At 70.4% G+C, this 18,126-nt stretch overlaps 6 protein-coding genes across 6 annotated transcripts; 3 read left to right on the top strand and 3 right to left on the bottom strand.

Moving 5' to 3' along the window:
- The first annotated feature begins 132 nt into the window (after positions 1-132).
- PSPN (persephin) lies at positions 133-875 on the top strand. The gene has a single exon (XM_033083796.1). It carries the CDS (start codon positions 195-197, stop codon positions 570-572), a length of 378 nt encoding a protein of 125 aa, XP_032939687.1. The 5' UTR covers positions 133-194; the 3' UTR covers positions 573-875.
- Positions 790-2,201, bottom strand: ALKBH7 (alkB homolog 7). The gene is made up of 5 exons (XM_033083662.1): positions 1,887-2,201; positions 1,598-1,768; positions 1,362-1,486; positions 1,151-1,269; positions 790-893 (listed from the first exon to the last, which is right to left on the bottom strand). Exons 1-5 carry the CDS (start codon positions 2,199-2,201, stop codon positions 820-822), a joined length of 804 nt encoding a protein of 267 aa, XP_032939553.1. The 3' UTR covers positions 790-819.
- Positions 2,202-2,699: 498 nt separating this feature from the next.
- LOC117009550 (caseinolytic mitochondrial matrix peptidase proteolytic subunit) lies at positions 2,700-4,993 on the bottom strand. Its single transcript, XM_033083795.2, has 7 exons — positions 4,973-4,993; positions 4,572-4,670; positions 4,220-4,291; positions 4,038-4,134; positions 3,515-3,702; positions 3,047-3,152; positions 2,700-2,971 (listed from the first exon to the last, which is right to left on the bottom strand). The coding sequence occupies exons 1-7, from the start codon at positions 4,988-4,990 to the stop codon at positions 2,799-2,801; spliced, it is 753 nt and encodes a 250-aa protein (XP_032939686.1). The 5' UTR covers positions 4,991-4,993; the 3' UTR covers positions 2,700-2,798.
- A 1,772-nt stretch (positions 4,994-6,765) lies between these two features.
- On the top strand, positions 6,766-7,583 carry LOC117009427 (MHC class II regulatory factor RFX1-like; the record flags this gene model as incomplete). The annotated part of the gene is made up of 3 exons (XM_033083663.1): positions 6,766-7,160; positions 7,247-7,335; positions 7,436-7,583. Coding segments are annotated over exons 1-3 (411 nt in total), but the record flags the coding sequence as incomplete, so codon positions are not given.
- A 9-nt stretch (positions 7,584-7,592) lies between these two features.
- RFX1 (regulatory factor X1) lies at positions 7,593-13,229 on the top strand. Its single transcript, XM_033083792.1, is given in 14 exon segments — positions 7,593-7,634; positions 7,636-7,764; positions 9,737-9,918; positions 10,016-10,135; positions 10,210-10,325; positions 10,413-10,531; positions 10,610-10,698; positions 10,975-11,126; positions 11,373-11,470; positions 11,666-11,815; positions 12,005-12,213; positions 12,323-12,476; positions 12,638-12,683; positions 12,881-13,229. Coding segments are annotated over 14 exon segments (1,791 nt in total). The 3' UTR covers positions 13,066-13,229.
- A 545-nt stretch (positions 13,230-13,774) lies between these two features.
- Positions 13,775-17,981, bottom strand: DCAF15 (DDB1 and CUL4 associated factor 15). The gene is made up of 13 exons (XM_033083664.1): positions 17,853-17,981; positions 17,118-17,215; positions 16,812-16,947; positions 16,615-16,721; positions 16,416-16,537; positions 16,153-16,323; positions 15,624-16,064; positions 15,431-15,522; positions 15,218-15,346; positions 15,056-15,141; positions 14,884-14,988; positions 14,307-14,422; positions 13,775-14,049 (listed from the first exon to the last, which is right to left on the bottom strand). Exons 1-13 carry the CDS (start codon positions 17,979-17,981, stop codon positions 13,994-13,996), a joined length of 1,788 nt encoding a protein of 595 aa, XP_032939555.1. The 3' UTR covers positions 13,775-13,993.
- Positions 17,982-18,126: the final 145 nt, after the last annotated feature.

An 18,126-nucleotide genomic window follows, 5' to 3' on the forward strand; every position in this document is an offset into this window, starting at 1 on the left:
AGTTTTTGGGGTGATGGGGTCCCCACTGACTTTCCCTCCCCAAATTTCCGCTGGCAAGGGGAGTCGGTGCCCCCCAAACCCCCTGGGGGGGGGGGTCAGAGTTAATCCCCTCCTCCTCCCCCGCCCCCAGCCCCTCCCCCTGCGCCCCCCATAAATCCCCCTGGCCCCCCTGGATTGTCCGGAGGGGACTCAGGATGGCGAGGCCGGGACTCTCTTGGTGCTTCCTCCTCCTCCTCCTCCTCCTCCTCCTGCTGCTCGGGCCCTGCCGCGCCCCCCCCGCCGCGCCCCCCGCCGCCCCCTGCGGGCTCCGCAGCGTCTCGGTTGGGGTGGGGGCGCTGGGGCTGGGGTACCCCTCCCCCGAGACCGTCGTGTTCCGCTACTGCGGGGGGGGCTGCCCCGCGCCCCCCACCCTGCACGGGCTGGCGCTGGGGGCCGTGCTGGGCCCGGGGGGGCCCGCGGGGGGGCCCTGCTGCCGCCCCACCCGCTACGAGGACGTGGTGTTCCTGGACTCGGGGCTGCGCTGGCAGCGGCTGCCGCAGCTCTCGGCGGGGGCCTGCGCCTGCCTGGGGTGAGACCCCCCCCCAAAAAAAAAACCTCAATCCCCTCCTGGCCGGTCAGAAGTGCTTCCCTTCAAAACTACCCCCCCCCGCCCCCAAAACTCCTCCCCATGTGTCGGGGGGAGGTTTGGGGGTCCCTCCAAGCACCCCCAAAAGCACCCCCTGGCTGTCAGCTCGGGGGGGTTTGGGAGCTCCCCAAAGGCTCCCCCAAAACAGCCCCCCAAGAGCCGAGTGCAGGGGCATCGCTGTTTATTGGGGGAGCTCATTTCGGGGCTGGGGGCTCGCGGGGGTCCTCAATAAACGCTGGGAGGTCGCTGAGAGGGTCCGGAGGTGTCTCTGCGGCGAGGGGGAAACGGAGACTGTCAGGGGCGGATTTCAGGGCTCTCTGGGGGGAGGTCTGGGGGGATGTTTAGCAGGTGTGGGGGGGATTTTAAGGGACTCCCAGATGGGTTTTGGGGGGTCCCCGGGGGGGTTTGGGGTCTTAGGGGAAACTTGAGCAGCTCAGGACATGCTGGGGGGGCTCTTACAGTCCCCTGCTCGCCCCAGAAGGGTCCCAGCCTGGGGGTCCCGGGGGGCTTTTGGAGGGTTCTCACCAGGGGGGTCGTTGCGGAAGATCAGGGCGACCCGGCGCCCCCGCGGCACCCGGAGCCCCCCAAAAAACGATTTCTCGTCCGGGAGGATCTCGTGGGTGAACTCGTACCTGGCAGCACCCCTGGAGGGGATCGGGGGTCAGGGGGTTTCCAGCTCCCCAACAGGGGTCCCCAAACCCCCATGGGGAGTTCCCCAGGGCTCCCCCAAACCCACCGGAGGATGTAGAGGGACCCTGGCTCCAGCAGCAGCTCCACCCAGTCCTGGGGGTCCCGGAGGCTCTGGAGCCGCAGGACACTGGGGGACAGCAGCGACACCCCCGCGATGGTGCAGCCACAGAACTGGGGGGGGGCGGACACACCTGAGACCCCCTCAAACCGCTCCAGGACCCCCAAAACTTCCTCACCCAAACCCTCCGGGGACCCCAGCCCGGGGAGCCCCCCCGGCCCCACCTTGACGCTGTCCACGTGCGGCCCCACGGCCCCCCCCGGCAGCAGGTCCAGGACGTGCGCGCTGGGCCGGGGGGGGCTGCGGGGAGGGAACGCGGGGGTCACCCGGAGCAGCAGCGCCCGCCCCGCGCCCCCCCGCAGGCCCCGCTCCGTCTCCCGGTACCCGGTGATGGCCTGGCGGGACAAACCGCGGGGTTAACTCTGACCTCTGACCTTTGACCTCAGAACAACGCCGTGACCTTCTGTGCTGCCCCAACCTCCTGTGACCTCCTCCTCCCCCCCGGCCCCTCACCCGGTCCCAGTGGTCGTTCTGGTACCGGCCCCGCCGCAGCCCCGGCTCCACCTCCCGCAGCAGCTCCGCCGCCTCCCCCTCGCTCACGAAACCGCCCCGGACCAGCGCGAGCCCGCGGAGCCGCCGGGCCAGCTCGGGGCTGCTGGCGCGGAGCAGCGCCGGGTCCGCCTCGGCCTCGGGGCCCAGCCCTCCCCCGGGACCCCCCGAACCGGCCCCGGGAGCCCCCGAACCGGCCCCGGGAGGCCCCGAGAGCGCCCGGGACCCCCCGAGGGTGGCGGCGACCCCCGCCCGCCACAGGCCGCGCGCGCGCTGCATGAGGGAGTGCGGCCGGCGCCGCCTGGCGGCTCGGAGGACCCCGGGCTGAGCCGCGCGGAGGGCGCCGCCTGGCGGCCGGGAGGACTCGGGTGCAGCTCACCATGTCGCCGATGTCGCTCGCTCCAAAATCCCCTCTCGCAAACCCAGACTCCCTCCTGGGCCCCCAGTCCATTCACAGACCCCAGAAACTCTCCCATGTCCCCCAAACCCTGTCTCTTCACCCCCAAAGTGCCTCCTTGCCCCCCCTCAACAGCCCCTCCCAGCCCCCAGCACGGCCCTGAATCCCCCCAAAATCCCTCCAGACTCACTCGGGTTCCACAGCCCTGAATCCCCCCGAAATCCCTCCAGGACTCACTCGGGTTCCACAGCCCTGAATCCCCCCAAAATCCCTCCAGGACTCCCTTGGGTTCCACAGCCCTGAATCCCCCCAAAATCCCTCCAGGACTCACTCGGGTTCCACAGCCCTGAATCCCCCCAAAATCCCTCCAGGACTCCCTTGGGTTCCACAGCCCTTTATTTCCACACAGGAATACAGCAGGGAAAGGGGATCCCAGAGCTCCCCCACTCCAAAGTGTGCCCCAACACTGCCGGGGGGTCTCAGCATGCCGGGGGGACTTGGGGGGGCCCGGAGGGGCTGTTGGGGGGCTCCTTCTGCACCAGCCGGGGCTCATCCTCGCCACGTGGTGGGGGATGCACCAGCACCTGGTCCAGGAGCCCGAATTCCTGCGCCTCCACCGGGCTCATGTACCGGTCCCGCTCCATGGCGGCCTCTGGGGAGGAGCAGGGGGGTCAGGGGAATCTCCAGTGGAAACTGGGGGGTACTGGGGGCTCTGGGGGTACCTCACCGATGACGGGCAGTGGCTGCCCCGTGTGTTTGGAATAGAGCCCGTTGATCTGGCGCTTCAGCTTCAGGATTTCCTCAGCCTGGATGGCGATGTCAGTGGCCTGGCCCTGGGTGGGGGGTTTTGGGGGGCTCAGGAGGGTCTGGGGGAGTTTGGGGCATCTCCAGCCCTGCCCCACAGCCTTGGGAGGGGGGGATGTCCCATGGCCACCCACCCCCCAGTATCCCCTGGGGGGTCCCAGCGTGTCTCCCTCCACCCAGGGTCCCCCTTTCTCCCTTCCAGGCACTGCCCTCCCTCCTTCAGAGCCCCCTCCCCACAGAAACACGGGGAACACACCCCTCCCCACATTTCAGGGTCTCCCCAAGCCCTTCCCCACCCTCCCCAAATTTCTCCTCCACCTTCCAGCGCCACCCGCTGCCCCCCGAGCCCCTGCCCAGCCCCTCCCCGGCCCCGTGGGGCAGGGGGCCATACCCGGGCCCCCCCCGAGGGCTGGTGCACCATGATGCGGGCGTTGGGCAGCGCGTGGCGCATGCCGGGCGCGCCGGCCGCCAGCAGCAGCGAGCCCATGCTGGCCGCCTGCCCCACGCACCACGTGCACACCGGGGTCAGCACGTACTGCATCGTGTCGTAGATGGCCAGCCCCGAGGTCACCGAGCCCCCTGGGCGGGAAAACCCCGTTAGGGACACCCCAAAACCCGCCCTGGGCGTTCACACCCCGTCAGAGATCCCAAAGAGCCACAGCAGCCCCGTTTGGGGTGGTCAAGGCAGGGTCACCAAGCCCCTGGTGGGGGTGGACACCCCCCTGGACACCCCCAAACCCTCCTTGACCCCGCAGATTCCCCCAATGCCCCCAACCCCCCTTTTCTGGCCCCAGGGAGGGGGGTTAGGGGTCTGCAACCTTCTCCAGGTGGTCCCATCTCCCCTTTCAGACCCCTAGCCCTCCCCCAAACGCCCCCCAGCCCCTCCCCAGCCTCCTAGAGCCCCCCAGCCTCACCGGGGCTGTTGATGTACATGTGGATGGGTTTCTTGTTGCTCTCGGACTGCAGGAACAGCAGCTGGGCGATCACCAGGCTGGCCAGGCTGTCATCGATCTGTGGGGAGTGGGGGGCACACGGAGGGGTCAGGGGGTCCCCGGGACCCTCAGGGGGTTCCCGAGCCCCCCCCGGGGGTACCCACCGGCCCCATGACACAAACGATTCGCTCCCGCAGCAGCCGCGAGTAGATGTCGTAGGCTCGCTCCCCCCGGCCCTGGCAGCGAAAAGAGGGGTCAGGGGGCTGGAGAGGGGTCAGGGGGCTGGAGAGGGGTCAGGGGGCTTTGGGGGCTCAGAGGTCTGGGGGTGGGTCCGGACAAAAAGAGGAGGGGGGAGCTGGGATGGGGCTGGAGTTTGGAGGATTGAGGGAACGAGGAGGGGAAGGCGGGAAGGGGGTCGGAGCAATCGAGGGGGCTCGGAGGTGTTTTCGGCGGGCTTGTGGGGGTCCGAAGGAGGCCGAGGGGGTTTGGGGGTCACAGGGGCCGCCCCCTACTCACAGTCTGCTCCACCACGATGGGGATGAGCGGGGGGGCGCGGGCGGGGACCGTCCTGTGCAGGCAGCGCCGGGCGCCGGCCCAGGCCCGGCGGAGGGAGCGCTGGGGGGGGAAAAGGGGGAGTCACCGAGACCCCCGAGAGCCGCCCCCAAAACCAAGAACCCCCCCCCAAAACCCCTCCAGAGCCGGGACCCTCCCCCCGAAACTGAGACCAAACTGGGACATCCCAGCACCAGGACTCCCCCCGAGCCGGGACCCCGGGACAGCCGCGCCCCCCGGGACAGCCGCGCCCCCCGCCCCTCACCGCCGCCCCCCGCCCCTCACCGCCGCCCCCGGCCCCTCACCGCCGCCCCCCGCCCCTCACCGCCACCCCCCGCCCCTCACCGCCACCCCCCGCCCCTCACCGCCACCCCCGGCCCCATGGCGCCCCGGAAGCGCTCGGGGCTCACGTGACACGCCGGCACGTGACATCCTTTCAGCCAACCACGCCCCTCCGCTGAGACCCCGCCTACCGTGGGCGGTGCCGCCGGCCTCACGTGACGCACCCCGGGACTACGTTTCCCGTCGTGCTTCACGGCGCGGCCGCCATGACACTGCCGGAAGCTGAGCTGGGGTCCCCCTCGCACCTGCGCCCCATCCTGACCCGGCGCAGCTCTGTAGAATAATTGTAGCTGTTTAAAGGACCGATAGCGCCCCGCGGAAAGCACGGCCTTAGGAATGCTCGCAGGCGCAGGCTGCGCCTCTAGGTCCTAAGATCCCTACGGCTGAACCCCCGTTTTATTCCTCGATTAAACCGCCCGTTCTCCCGGCCACAGCGTTAATTAAACCCCTCGGCAGCGCCACTTAGGGAGGAACGCCGTGAAAACAGTCCGGCAATGGCGTCACGCTTCCGTGACGTCACGAGGCACCTCTGCCGCCAGGGACCACATCTCCCGGCAGCCCCCGCTGCCCGCGGCGCGCTCACCCCTCGTGTTGATCGGCAGCCAGGCTGGCCAATAGCTTTGCGCCAGCTCCCCGCGTGGCCCCGCCCTCCACACCTCCCTCAGGAAGCGCTGATAGACGCACGGACTAACCAATGAGACGAGCGAGGGGTGGGGCTTGCGCGGAGCGACGCGTGGCTTGACCAACCAACGCGGGTCAGCGGAGAATGATAGCCAATAGGAGTGATGGGCGGGACCTATGCGGCGGGCCCCGCCCGCCGCCGAGGCGGGTAGCAACAGTTGCCCCGGTGAGGGACCAGGGAGGCCGCCATAGCCACGGTCACCGTGGCGACCGCGCTCCGGCCCGGCCCGGCCCCTGCCGCCGCTGCCCCCAGCTCCGTCGGGCCCCGCCGGCAGCAGCAGCCGCGGCACCGGGGGCAGGCGGAGCCCGCGCGGGGCCCCGGCGGCGGCCGCGGGCAGGTGGGTCCGAGCGGCGCCGCCAAAATGGCGGCGGGGGGGTGAAGGGGGGAGCGGGGGGGGGGCAGCGGGCCTGGGCGGGGAGGGCGGGGCTTGAGCGCGCGGCGCGATTGGCGGGCGGGCCGGCCAATGGGGAGGCGGGGCGGGGGGCGGGAGCCAATGTGGGCGCGCGGGTCGCGGCTGAACACGCCCCCTCCCGCGCGGTGATGTCACGGGCGAGTCGTGACGTCACTCGTGGGCATCCCTGGGGCAGCGCTTTGTCGTGACGTCACGCGGGATGTCACGTGCGGGGGGTAGCACGGCCCTTTTTTTCCCGCGGTGACGTCAATCCTACCCTGACGTCACCCGTCACTATGACGTCACTGCCCTAGACGTCGCCATGGCGACCCAACCCTCCTTCGTCACCGAGCTGACGGCGACGACGTCACAGCAGCAGCAGCCGCCGCCCTCGGCACCGCCTCCCGCCGGCACCGCCCCCTTTGGGGCGGAGCTTCCGGGAGGCACCGCCCCCGGCGCGCCCCCCCCGGCGCCCCCCGCGCCCGCGCCCCCTCCCCAGCAGTTCATCGTGGTCACCGTGGCCGGTGAGCGCCCCGAAACCGCCGCGGTCTGCCCCAAAATCCCGCCCGTGGGGGTGACCCCGGGACTGGGGAGAGGGGAGAGTCTGACCCGAATGTGCCGTTTTTGTCCCCAAAGCAGAGGGGCTGCGGCCCCCGGAGGGCGCCGAGGGCAGCCCAGCCCCGCCCGCGCCGCCCCAGCCCGGGCCCAGCCCGGGGGCGCAGCAGGTGCGAAAAACCGGGGAGAACTGGGTGGAAATTGGGACTGGAGCGGGGCGAAGTGTGGTTAAAATGGGCTGGGAGGGGATAACATTTGACTAAAGTTGCCCAAAATGGGCAGGAATGGGGTAAAATGGGGTGGGAGTGGGTTTAAAATGGGTTTGGAATGGGGTGAATTGGGATGAAGCTGGGGTGGAATGGGGCAAAATGGGGTGAGAAGGGCGGAACTGGAATAAAACTGGAGTGAAATGGGGTGGGGTGGAATGGTCGGAGTGGGTGTTCCGCGGGCTCAGGCGGTGCTGGAAGGGTTAAACCGGGGCTGCCGAGCGCCCCGAGCTGAGCCGGGGGTGCCCCCCCTGTGCCCCCAGCGCTCCCCAGCCCCCAGCGCCACGGCCGCCCCCAAGCCCGGCACCCCGCAGGAGGTGAGCGGGGGCCGTTCGGGGGGGACGGGGGGTGTTGGGGGGTGCCCCCCGCTGACCCCCCCGCCCGCCGCGTGTGTCCCCCCCAGGTGCAGCAGCTGCCCCCGGTGCAGCACGTGTTCCCCACCCCCGTGTCCTACGTGGAGGGGGGGGATGGCTCGTACCCCCCCGGTGCCATGTGAGTGACCCCCGTGTCCCCCTGTCACCCCTGCAGCCCCTCGGGGGGGTCTCCAGGCCGGTCTGACCCCCCCCCATCACCCTGTACTTTCCCCCCGCAGCCGCTCGGGCTCGTTCCCGTTCGCCGAGACGCCGCTGTTCGGGCAGAACTCGGGGGGCTACTTCGAGGGGGCCGGGGGGGCCGCGGTGCAGCCCAGCCCCCCCCCGCCGCCCCCCCCGGCCAGCTCGCAGGCCCCCCCCGCCAGCACCCCCGTGCCCATGTACGTGGCGGGGGGGCAGATCCTGGGGAGCCCCCCCGCGCCCCCCCCCCCCCCAGAGCGGCACCGCCACCCCCGGGACCCCCGGCGGGGGCACCTACGTGATCCAGGGGGGGTACATGGGGGGCGGCGGGGCGGCCTACGCCCACACCACCCGCGCCTCGCCCGCCACGGTGAGCGGACGGGGGGGGACGGGGGGGACAGGGGGGGACAGGAGGGGACAGGAGGGGACACGGCCCTCGGGGGGAAGCCAGGAGGGGACAGGAGAGGGGACACGGCCCTCGGGGGGGCTGGGGGGGCATGGGGGACAGGAGGGGACACAGCCCTGGGGGGGGCTGGGGGGGCATCAGGGACAGGAGGGGACACAGCCCTGGGGGGGGCCAGGGGGGCATCGGGGACAGGAGGGGACAGGAGGGGACACAGCCCTGGGGGGGGCTGGGGGGGCATCGGGGACAGGAGGGGACACAGCCCTTGGGGGGGCATCAGGGACAGGAGGGGACAGGAGGGGATGGGGGGGGGACAGGAGGGGACACGGTCCTCGGGGGGGGCTGGGGGGGCATCGGGGACAGGAGGGGACAGGAGGGGACAGGAGGGGACAGGAGGGGGGACAGCCCTGGGGGGGCCAGGGGGGCATCGGGGACAGGAGAGGGGACAGGAGGGGACACGGCCCTCGGGGGGGCATCGGGGACAGGAGGGGACAGGAGAGGGGACATGGCCCTGGGGGGGGCCAGGGGGGCATCAGGGACAGGAGGGGACAGGAGAGGGGACAGGAGGGGACACGGTCCTTGGGAGGGCTGGGGGGCATCGGGGACAGGAGGGGACAGGAGGGGACACAGCCCTCAGAGGGGCCAGGGGGGCATCGGGGACAGGAGGGGACAGGAGGGGACACGGCCCTCGGGGGGCCAGGGGGGCATCGGGGACAGGAGGGGACAGGAGGGGACACGGCCCTCGAGGGGGCATAGGGGACAGGAGGGGACAGGAGGGGGGACAGGAGGGGACACGGCCCTGGGGGGGGCCAGGGGAGCATCGGGGACAGGAGGGGACAGGAGGGGACACGGCCCTCGGGGGGTGTCCAGGGGGGCATCGGGGACAGGAGGGGACAAGGCCCTCGGGGGGGCATCGGGGACAAGAGGGGGGACAGGAGGGGACACGGCCCTCGGGGGGGGGCCAGGGGGGCATCGGGGACAGGAGGGGACACAACCCTTGGGAGAGCTGGGGGGCATCAGGGACAGGAGGGGACAGTGGGGGACAGGAGGGGGGACAGGAGGGGACACGGCCCTTGGGAGGGCTGGGGGGCATCGGGGACAGGAGGGGACAGGAGGGGACACAGCCCTGGGGAGGACTGGAGGGGACAGGAGGGGACACAGTCCTCTGGGGGGGCCAGGGGGCATCAGGGACAGGAGGGGACAGGAGGGGACACAGCCCTCGGGGGGGCCAGGGGGGCATCAGGGACAGGAGGGGACACAGCCCTCGGAGGGGCCAGGGGGGCATCAGGGACAGGAGGGGACAGGAGGGGACACAGCCCTCGGGGGGGCCAGGGGGGCATCGGGGACAGGAGGGGACAGGAGGGGACACAGCCCTAGGGAGGGCATAGGGGACAGGAGGGGACACGGCCCTTGGGAGGGCCAGGGGGGCATCGGGGACAGGAGGGGACAGGAGGGGACACAGCCCTCGGGGGGGGGCGGGGGCTTTGCTGTAGGGTCTGGGGGGATCCAGGAGGTTTGGGATGGGAAAGGGGGCAGAAATGTGGAGGGTTGGGGGTGAATTGTAGAGTTGGGGCAAAGTGGGAGATGTGGGGAAATGCAGTCTAGAGAAAGAGGAAAGGTTTGGAATGAAATGCTTGGGGGTGGAATGGGAGGTTTAGGGGGGAAAATGGAGATGCACAAGGGAAATGCTGAGATTTTGGGAAGGAAACTCTGTGAGCTTTGGGCACAGGGACATCCCTTCCCCACAGATAACACCGTGACTCCTTACCCCAACCCTCCCACCCCTCAGAATTTGGGGCAAAGCCCGTGAGGAGAGGGGCTCTGGGGCAGGTTTGGTGCTGGGGACGGGGTTGGGCGGCCTTGGCGGGGCACAGGTGGGGACAGAGGGGTCGAGGGCAGTTTTGGGGTGCGGATAACCCCCCTTTGACCCCCCCCACAGGTGCAGTGGCTGCTGGACAACTACGAGACGGCGGAGGGGGTGAGCCTGCCCCGCAGCGCGCTGTACTGCCACTACCTGCTGCACTGCCAGGGCCACAAGCTGGAGCCCGTCAACGCCGCCTCCTTCGGGAAGCTGATCCGCTCCGTGTTCATGGGGCTGCGCACGCGGCGCCTCGGCACCAGGTCAGGGCCCCCAAAACCGCCAGGACATCCTCATTGCAGCACCCCTGAGCTGCCCAGGGGGGTCCCAGCCCCCCCAAACCCCCCTGCTCTCTTCCAGGGGGAACTCCAAGTACCACTACTACGGGCTGCGCATCAAGGCGGGGTCGCCGCTGCTGCGGCTGGTGGAGGACCAGCAGCACCTGGCCATGCGCCAGCAGCCCTTCGCCCAGAAACAGCGGTGAGGGGCACCCCAAATCCCCTCTCCACACCCCCAAAACCCCGCTGATCCTCACCCTCCTCCTGCCCCCGCAGCCTCAAACCCGTGCAGAAGATGGAGGGGGGGGTCACCAACGGGGTGTCCTCGGGGCCGGCCCCTCCCAGCGTCCCCGACATCAGCGCCCAGGTGCAGCAGTACCAGCAGTTCCTGGGTGAGCCCCCCCGCAGCCGTGCCCCCCACAAACACCCCTCCCTCCCCGATTTTGGGGAGCCCCCCCTGACCCCCCAGATCCCTGCAGATGCCTCCCGCACGCTGCCGGAGTTCCCCGAGATCAACGTGCAGGGGAAGGGGCTCCCCGAGGGCGCGGGGCCCGAGGACCTGCGCGTGTTCCAGCAGCTCTACCGCGAGCACTGCGAGGTAGGAACCCCCCCGGACCCCAAAACCGCCCCGTGCCCGCATCCAGGGGCCCCCCTGACTGCACTGTGCCCCACGAAGGCCATCGTGGATGTGATGATCAACCTCCAGTTCTCGCTGGTGGAGATGCTCTGGAAAAGCTTCTGGCGCTGCAGCGGCGAGACCGACGCGTGAGTGGAGAGTGGAGGGGGCCTCCAACTGGGGGGTTCTGCAGGGGGGACACTGGGGGACATGGGGGGACAGCAGGATTGGGGGGTCCCATGGGTGTGGGGGTGCTGAGGACCTGGGGGTTCCTCCCGGCACGGGGTGTTCTGAGACCCCAGGACGTCGGGTGCACACGGCTTTGGGGTGGGATGTGGGGGTGCTGGGGGGGATGTGGGGGTGCTCTGGGGCTGCAGGGGCTCGCCCCAGGTGTTGGGGTGACCCCGGCTCCCCCCGTTCCGCAGGCAGGAGGAGGCGGAGCGGCGCCTGCCCCGGCGGCGGCTGCTGCTGCTGGCGCGGCACGAGCCCGTCCTGCGCTGGGTGCGCGACTGTGACCACGCCCTGTACCAGGGGCTGGTGGAGATCCTGGTGCCCGACGTGCTGCGCCCCATCCCCAGTGAGCCCCCAAATCCCCCGGACCCCCCAGAACCCCCTAAACCTCGCATGGACCCCCCCAAAACCCGCAAACCTCCCTAAGCCAAAACATTGTCCAGCAGGACTCAGCTTTCCTCAAACGCTTCCAGGGAGAATCGACACCCCCAAACCCTCACCCACACCCCCCAAATTTCGCTGTGGCCCCTCAAAGGCCCCCCAGGTGAGCCGCCCCCGGCGCCCCCACTCTCTCTCTTGCCTCCCCTTCCAGGTGCCTTGACCCAGGCGATCCGGAACTTCGCCAAGAGCCTGGAGAGCTGGTTGGGGAACGCCATGGTCAGCATGCCCGAGGAGATGGTCCGGGTCAAGGTGGGCTCTGGGGGGCCTGGGGGCTTTGCTGGGGGGGTTACGGATCTTGCAGAGTGGGGAGAAACTGGGGAGAACACAGTGAGGGGTCTGTGGAGGGGGGTGGAGAGGTCTGGGGGGTGGCGCTGTGGGCCCTGCGGGGCTTTGGGGGGTTCTGGGGGTCCCAGTGCCCCCCTGAGCCCGCGGCTTGCCCCGCAGGCGGCAGCAGCCGGGGCCTTCGCGCAGACCCTGCGGCGCTACACGTCCCTGAACCACCTGGCGCAGGCGGCGCGGGCCGTGCTCCAGAACACGGCCCAGATCAGCCAAATGCTCAGCGACCTCAACCGCGTCGACTTCGCCAACGTGCAGGTGGGAGGGGAGCCCAAACGGGGCTGGGGCGGCCGAGCCAGGTCTGGCCCTAGAGCTGGGGCTTTGTCCCTGGATCCAGAGGGCCCTGCCTGGATCCCGCCCTGGCTGGGCCGTGCCTGGATCCCACCCTGGCTGGGCCGTGCCTGGGCCGGGGGTCCCGCCAGGCTCCATCGCTGTCCCGCCCCGCAGGAGCAGGCGGCCTGGGTGTGCCGCTGCGAGGCGCGGGTGGTGCAGCGCCTGGAGCAGGATTTCAAGGCCACGCTGGGGCAGCAGCACTCGCTGGAGCAGTGGGCGGCCTGGCTGGACGCCGTGGTGGGCCGCGTCCTGCGCCCGCACCTGGGCACGCCCGGCCTGCCCCGCGCCGCCAAGCTCTTCCTGCTCAAGTGGTCCTTCTACAGGTGAGGGCCCCCAAAACCCCACAACCCTCCCCTGACCATCCAGGACCCCCCTACCCCATGCTGCGCCCCGGCCCCCAGACCCACTGACCCCCCCTCCGTGCCCCCCCAGCTCGATGGTGATCCGGGACCTGACCCTGCGGAGCGCCGCCAGCTTCGGCTCCTTCCACCTGATCCGGCTGCTCTACGACGAGTACATGTACTACCTGGTGGAGCAGCGCGTGGCGCGCGCCCGGGGCACCTGCCCCATCGCCGTCATGGGCGAGGTGGGCGCGCTGCGGGGCCCGGCCCTCACTCGGGGTCCCGTCACTGCTGTGGGTGTGGGGGGCGTTCAGAGGGGTCCCGGGGGGGTGTTTAGGGGGGGCTGATCCCCAGTGCCCCCCCCAGACATCCCCAAATTTGAACCTTTCCTCCCCGCTCCCCCCAGTTTGCGAACCTGACCAGCTCCCTGAACTCGCAGGACCCCGACAAAGGTGGGTGAGACCCCCGTCCCTGCACGCCCCCACCCCGGGCGGTGAGGGGGGCAGGTACCTGGGGGGAGGGTAATTAATTAATTTTGGGGTGATGTGTTAATTGAACCTGCTGATGGCAGCCCCCCGCCACCAGCACTGGTTTTGGGTGGGGCTGGGGGGCACTGGGGGGGTCATCCCGCATTGTTCCTCCCCCCCAGACGAGGAGGAGGAGGAAGAGGAGGAGAGCGATGAAGAGCTGCCGGCAGAGCTGGGGCTGGGAGGGGGCGAGGGGCCCCCCGATGCCCTGGAGCCCCCCCTGGAGCCCCCCCTGGAGCCGCCCCCGGCCAAGCTGCCCCGGGCCGACCCCCGCGGGCTCTTCGTGCAGGCCCTGCCCTCGAGCTGAGCCCCCCCGCGCCCCCCCGGGGGGGACAATGTGCCTTAAGCAACGCCGGGACCGTGCCAAAGCCCCCCCGGCCCCCCCGGGGGGGGGGAAAAGGGACCCGCAGGACTTGGGGATGGCCCCTGCCCCGGGGGGGGCGGGGACCCTCGGGGGGGAGGACGGGGACGCCGGGGGCGGGGGGGGGAGGTGAACAAAAACCGCGGGGACCCCTGGCCGCTGCCCCCTCCCCCCCCGCAGTGCCAACCCCCCCTCCCCCGCTGCCTTACGCCCCCTCCCCTCCCCCGCATGTCGGGGCCCCCCGCCCCCCCCCGCGCTTTGCCCCTCCCCCCGTATTAGATTTTGGCGTTTTCGATCATTTTGTGCTTTGTGCCCCCCCGGGGGGAGGGGCCGTGTCCGTGGCCGCCTGTGTGGAAATTAAGCCAAACCTGGAATTTGGGGGGGGCTCCGGGGGTGGGTTGGGATCCCCCCGCCCCCCCCCCGCGCCCCCCCCCCGCCCCTCCCCCTCCTTGCAGACGCTGTTTTTTACCTTTTGTAGCTTCTTTGTAAAAGGAATAAAAACCAACTGCGGTGTTTGCCCGGCCCTGCCTGCGCCGGGGGGCGAATCCCGGATCCCCCACAGCAAACGGGGCACCCCAAAGTGCAGGAGTCACCCAAACCCTGCCCTGAGAACCCCAGAACGAGCCCCAAATCCCACTGAACCAAACGGCCAAAGTGTGGAAATGGAAATTTTATTTTGGGGAGAGGGATTGGAGTGACCCTTCCCCACCCCTGACAAAACACTGAATGGCAAAAAGAGAAAAAAAACAAAAAACAAAACAAAAAAAAGTCAAAAAAAGAGGAAACAAATGGCCCCGAACAAGGGGGCGGTTGGGGCTGTGTCCGTGTCCCAGGTGTCCCAGCACGATCCAGGTGTCCCAGCACGATCCCGGTGTCACAGCACGATCCAGGTGTAGCGCTCGTTGTCCGCCAGAACCTTCAGGGAACAGCCTGGAGGGGGAGAAAAGCAACCATGGGGAGGGGCAGACCCCAGACCCAGGCACAAACCCCCCAGCTCAGCCAGGACCCCTCCCCAAATGTCCCCAAACTCCCTCTGGGAACTCTCAGATCCCCCCCACGCCTCCCCTGGGGCAGCCCCAGGAACACCCAAACCCCCCTGGGACCCCCCTGCACCGCCAGACCCCTCCAGAACCCTCCTCTGCCCCCCCCGCGATGCCCCCCGCCCCTGCAGGGACCCCAGACCCCACCCTTGTGCAGGGCCTCGTTGGTCATCCTGTGCACGCCGCGGCCGGGCCCCTCGGGGACGAGCCAGCGCATCACGGTGTCCACGCAGCCCTTGCGGTACGAGCTCCACACGCTGCCACTGCCACGGCAGGACGGGGGGGCTGGGGGGACCCCCGGGCCCCCCCACGGCGCCCCCAGACCCCCCACGGCACCCCCAGACCCCCCCAAGGGGAGCCCGGGGTGCCCAGAGCAGCTGCTGCCCAAGGGGGGCTCGGGGAGGTTTGGGGGAGGGTCCAGGGGGGGCACAGCGGATTTGGGGAGGGTCCCTGAGCCCCCCCAGTACCACAAACTGCTCCAGGGGTTCCCCAGAATGGAACCAGCTCCCCCCAGCCCACCTGAGCACCACAAATCACCCCAAAATCACCGCCCAGAAACTCCAAATCCTCCTCAAGGCACCAAATTCACCCACGGCCCACCCAGATCCCCCCCAGCTCTCCAAAACCGCCTGCAATTCCCCCAAATCCCCCCAGATCCCCCCCACCTCAGCTCCCCAAATCCCCCCCAGCTGCTCAGAGCACCCCGAAATCCCGTCCTGCTCACCTGGTCTGCCCCTTGACCTCGGTGAGGTCCCCCACACCCACCGTGGTGAAGGTGCCGCTGTTGAGGTCCCAGGCCACCTTGAGGCTCGTGTGGTACGTCCTGGGGCTGGGGAGGGGGGGGTCAGCACCGGGGGGGCTCCGAGGGAGCGCCGGGACCCCCTCACCCCTCTCACCGGAGCTGCCCCTCCTCGTCGGGGGACGGGAAGGCCAGCAGCAGCAGCCCGATGTTGATCACCACCTGGTTGGTCTCAGGGCACACCTGGGGGTGCAGGGAAGGGTGAGGGGGATCCCCCCATTCGAGGGGGGGTCCGGAAAGCCCTGGGGGGTCCCAGCACCTCGAGGATGACGATGTCGTAGTCGCTGAAGGAGCAGAACTGGCGGGACCAGGCGGCGTCGTTGCGAATCACCTCGTTAATGACGTACTCGAAGTCCAGCGTGAGCTGCTCCACCGTCAGGTACTGCCCCTGGGGGGGCCGGGGGGGTCACCGGGGCTCTGCCCGCCCCCCCACGGGGCTGCCCTGGGGGTCTGGGGGGTCCCCTGAGCCCACCTGGGCCGTGGCTCGGTCCTGCAGGAGCCTCAGGCTGCGGCCGCTCAGGTCGGTCACCACGAAGGGCAGCGAGATTTTATCGTCCTCCAGGTCTGGGGGCAGGCAGGGGTCAGGGGGCACCCCAAAAACGGGGAGGGGGGGGCAGACCCCCTTGGGGGGCACCCCAGACCCCCTTGGGGGGCTCCCCACTCACCCACGGGGGGCTCCCCGGGCTCCAGCACGTAGCGCAGTTTGGTGTAGTTGACGTAGCCGGGCTCGGGGGAGCTCCCGGGGGGCTGCGGCTCCCCCGGGGGGCTGCCGGGCACTGTGGGGGGGGTCTCGGGGGGCGGCCCGCGGGGGGAGGGCGGGGGGTCGTCCCCCCCTTCCCCGTGAGCCCCCCCAGACCCCCCCCCAGCGCCCTGAGCCCTCCGGAACAGGTCGGCCACGAACTCCTTGGCCTTGGCCACGGCGGGGGACGGGGGCGCGGGGGGCAGCTCTGGGGGGTGGGGGGCGCCTGGGGGGGGCTGCGCGGCCGGGGGGGCGCCCCCAGCCCCCTCCAGCTCCTCGGGGAGTTGTGGGGGGGCGTTCTCCCCCCTCCGGTTGGGACCCGGAACGTTGCGGCGCTCGTAGAGGATCTGCTGGGAGCTGCTGTCACCTGCGGGGGCGCAGGGGTCAGGGGGGGTCAGGGGGGGTTTGGGGGTTTTCTGGGGGGGCTCTGGGGGTGTCGGGGAGTCCCGGGGTACCCGCGGGGTGCACGGTGATGGCGCAGGCCACGAGGGAGAAGCTGGTGTTGAGCAGCACGACGTGGTCCTTGCGCAGCTGGAACGCCGGCTGGAAGGTGGGGAAGGGATAGACCACCTGGAACTTGGTGTGCAGCAGGAAGCCGTGGCGCAGGCAGGCGGCGGGGGGCTCACCTGCGGGCGGGGAGGGGGTCAGAGGGCACACCCCGCACTGGGGAGACCCCCCAAAAAAACCCCAAGTGCCTCCCGGGGGGTCGGGGTCTCACCGGGGGCCGCGGTGGCGCGGCGGCAGGCGCGGCAGTGCCACGGCGGGGGCATGGCCACGGTGCTCACGTACACGTCCCGGTGGTTCTCGTCGCTCATCAGCATCATGTTCACCTGCAGCGTGCTGGGGACAGCGCGGGGACAGCGGGGTCACCGTGGGGACAGCGGGGACAGCGGGGCGGGGACAGCGGGGACACCCACTTGAAGCCGAAGACGATGACCTTGTCGCTGTCCCCCGGCCACTCGCACACGATCAGGTAAAGGTCGCTGTAGATCTCCTCGTCCTGGAACAGCCGCACCTGGCGCACCTGGGGGGCCGTGAGCGGGCAGGGAGACCCGGTGGTGACCCCAGCGCTGTCCCCACGCTGTCCCCGTGCTGTCCCCAGTGCCACCCCTACCAGGCGCATCTTGCTGTGCACGTTGAACTCCCACCAGTACAGGTGGTACAGGTAGAAGGAGAAGTCGTCATCCCCCGAGCTCCTGGTGTAGGACAGGACGTAGCGGCCACACTTGGAGAAGCCCAGGAAGATGTGTCTGAGGGGACAGGAGGGGACATGGGGACACGTGGGGACACGGAGATGCCGAGGAGACACAGAATGGGAGGAGAGTGGACAGGGCAGGAACGCAGGAATGAGTGGGGGGCACACAGTGGGGTCCCCCCGCAGGTCTGGGGTCCCCCCGCAGGGTTGGGGACCCCTCCTCACCCTGCCCACAGAAACTCGTCGTCCACGATGCTCTTGAGGCTGACGCAGGCGCGCGGCGGAAGCTTCCGGAACAGCCGTGGGGAGAGCTGCCCACTGAGCTGGGGGGCACGGGGGGGTCAGCGACCCCCCAGCACCCCCCCAGGTGGGCGGAGAGCTGAGCTGGGGGGGCACGGCAGGGTCAGGGACCCCCCTAACCCTCCCCACAGACCCGCACAGCCAGGAGGAGCTGTACACCGAGCTGGGGAGGCACAGGGGGGCCGGGACCCTCGAACGCCCCCCAAGAGCCGGGGCAGAGCTGGGCTGGGGGCACCGGCGGGTCGGGACACCCCAACAGCCGGGGCAGTCTCTGTGAGGGCCCTCTGAGCTGAGGGAGGATGGAGAGGGTCCCACACCGCCCCCCGCAGCCCCTCAGCCCGCGACCTTCGATCCCCCAGAGAACCCCCCCGGGTCAGGGCTGCCCCCGCACCTCCAGCCCCTCAGCCCCCCACACAGGACACCTCCAGCTCAGGGCACCCACAAAAACTCTCCACCGTGTCGGCAACCCCCTCAGGGCCTCCTCAGAGTGGGCCCTTCGTCCTGCAGGGCCCCCCGCCATGTCCTGGATCAGCGTCCCCTCAGGTCCCCCGTCCCTCCCTCAGGGTCCCCTCACAGAGACCCCCCGCACCCGCCGCTTCAGGGCTCCCTCAGAACCTCCTCCCTCAGTCCTCCACCGCCCCCTCAGCCGCTCCCGCTCACCCGGACGCGGTCGAGCTGCCTCACGAGGTGGTCGCGGCAGCCTCGGGGTGCGGCCCCGGCCCCGGTTCCCCCCGCCGCCCCCCGTTTCCCCCCGGGGCCGCCCCGCTCCGCTTTCGAGCTCGGCGCCATTTTCCCGGACCGGCCGCTTCCGGCGCGCCGCACGCCGCCGCCGCCCCGCCCACACCGCGCTCCCAGTGGCTACTGACGCACAGCCCGCGCATCTCATTGGCTGAACCACCCGTCAATCCCCAGCGCGCTCCGCCCCCACGCGGCG

The sequence above is a fragment of the Catharus ustulatus genome, chromosome 33 (assembly GCF_009819885.2).
Source record: "Catharus ustulatus isolate bCatUst1 chromosome 33, bCatUst1.pri.v2, whole genome shotgun sequence".
NCBI lineage: Eukaryota > Metazoa > Chordata > Aves > Passeriformes > Turdidae > Catharus > Catharus ustulatus.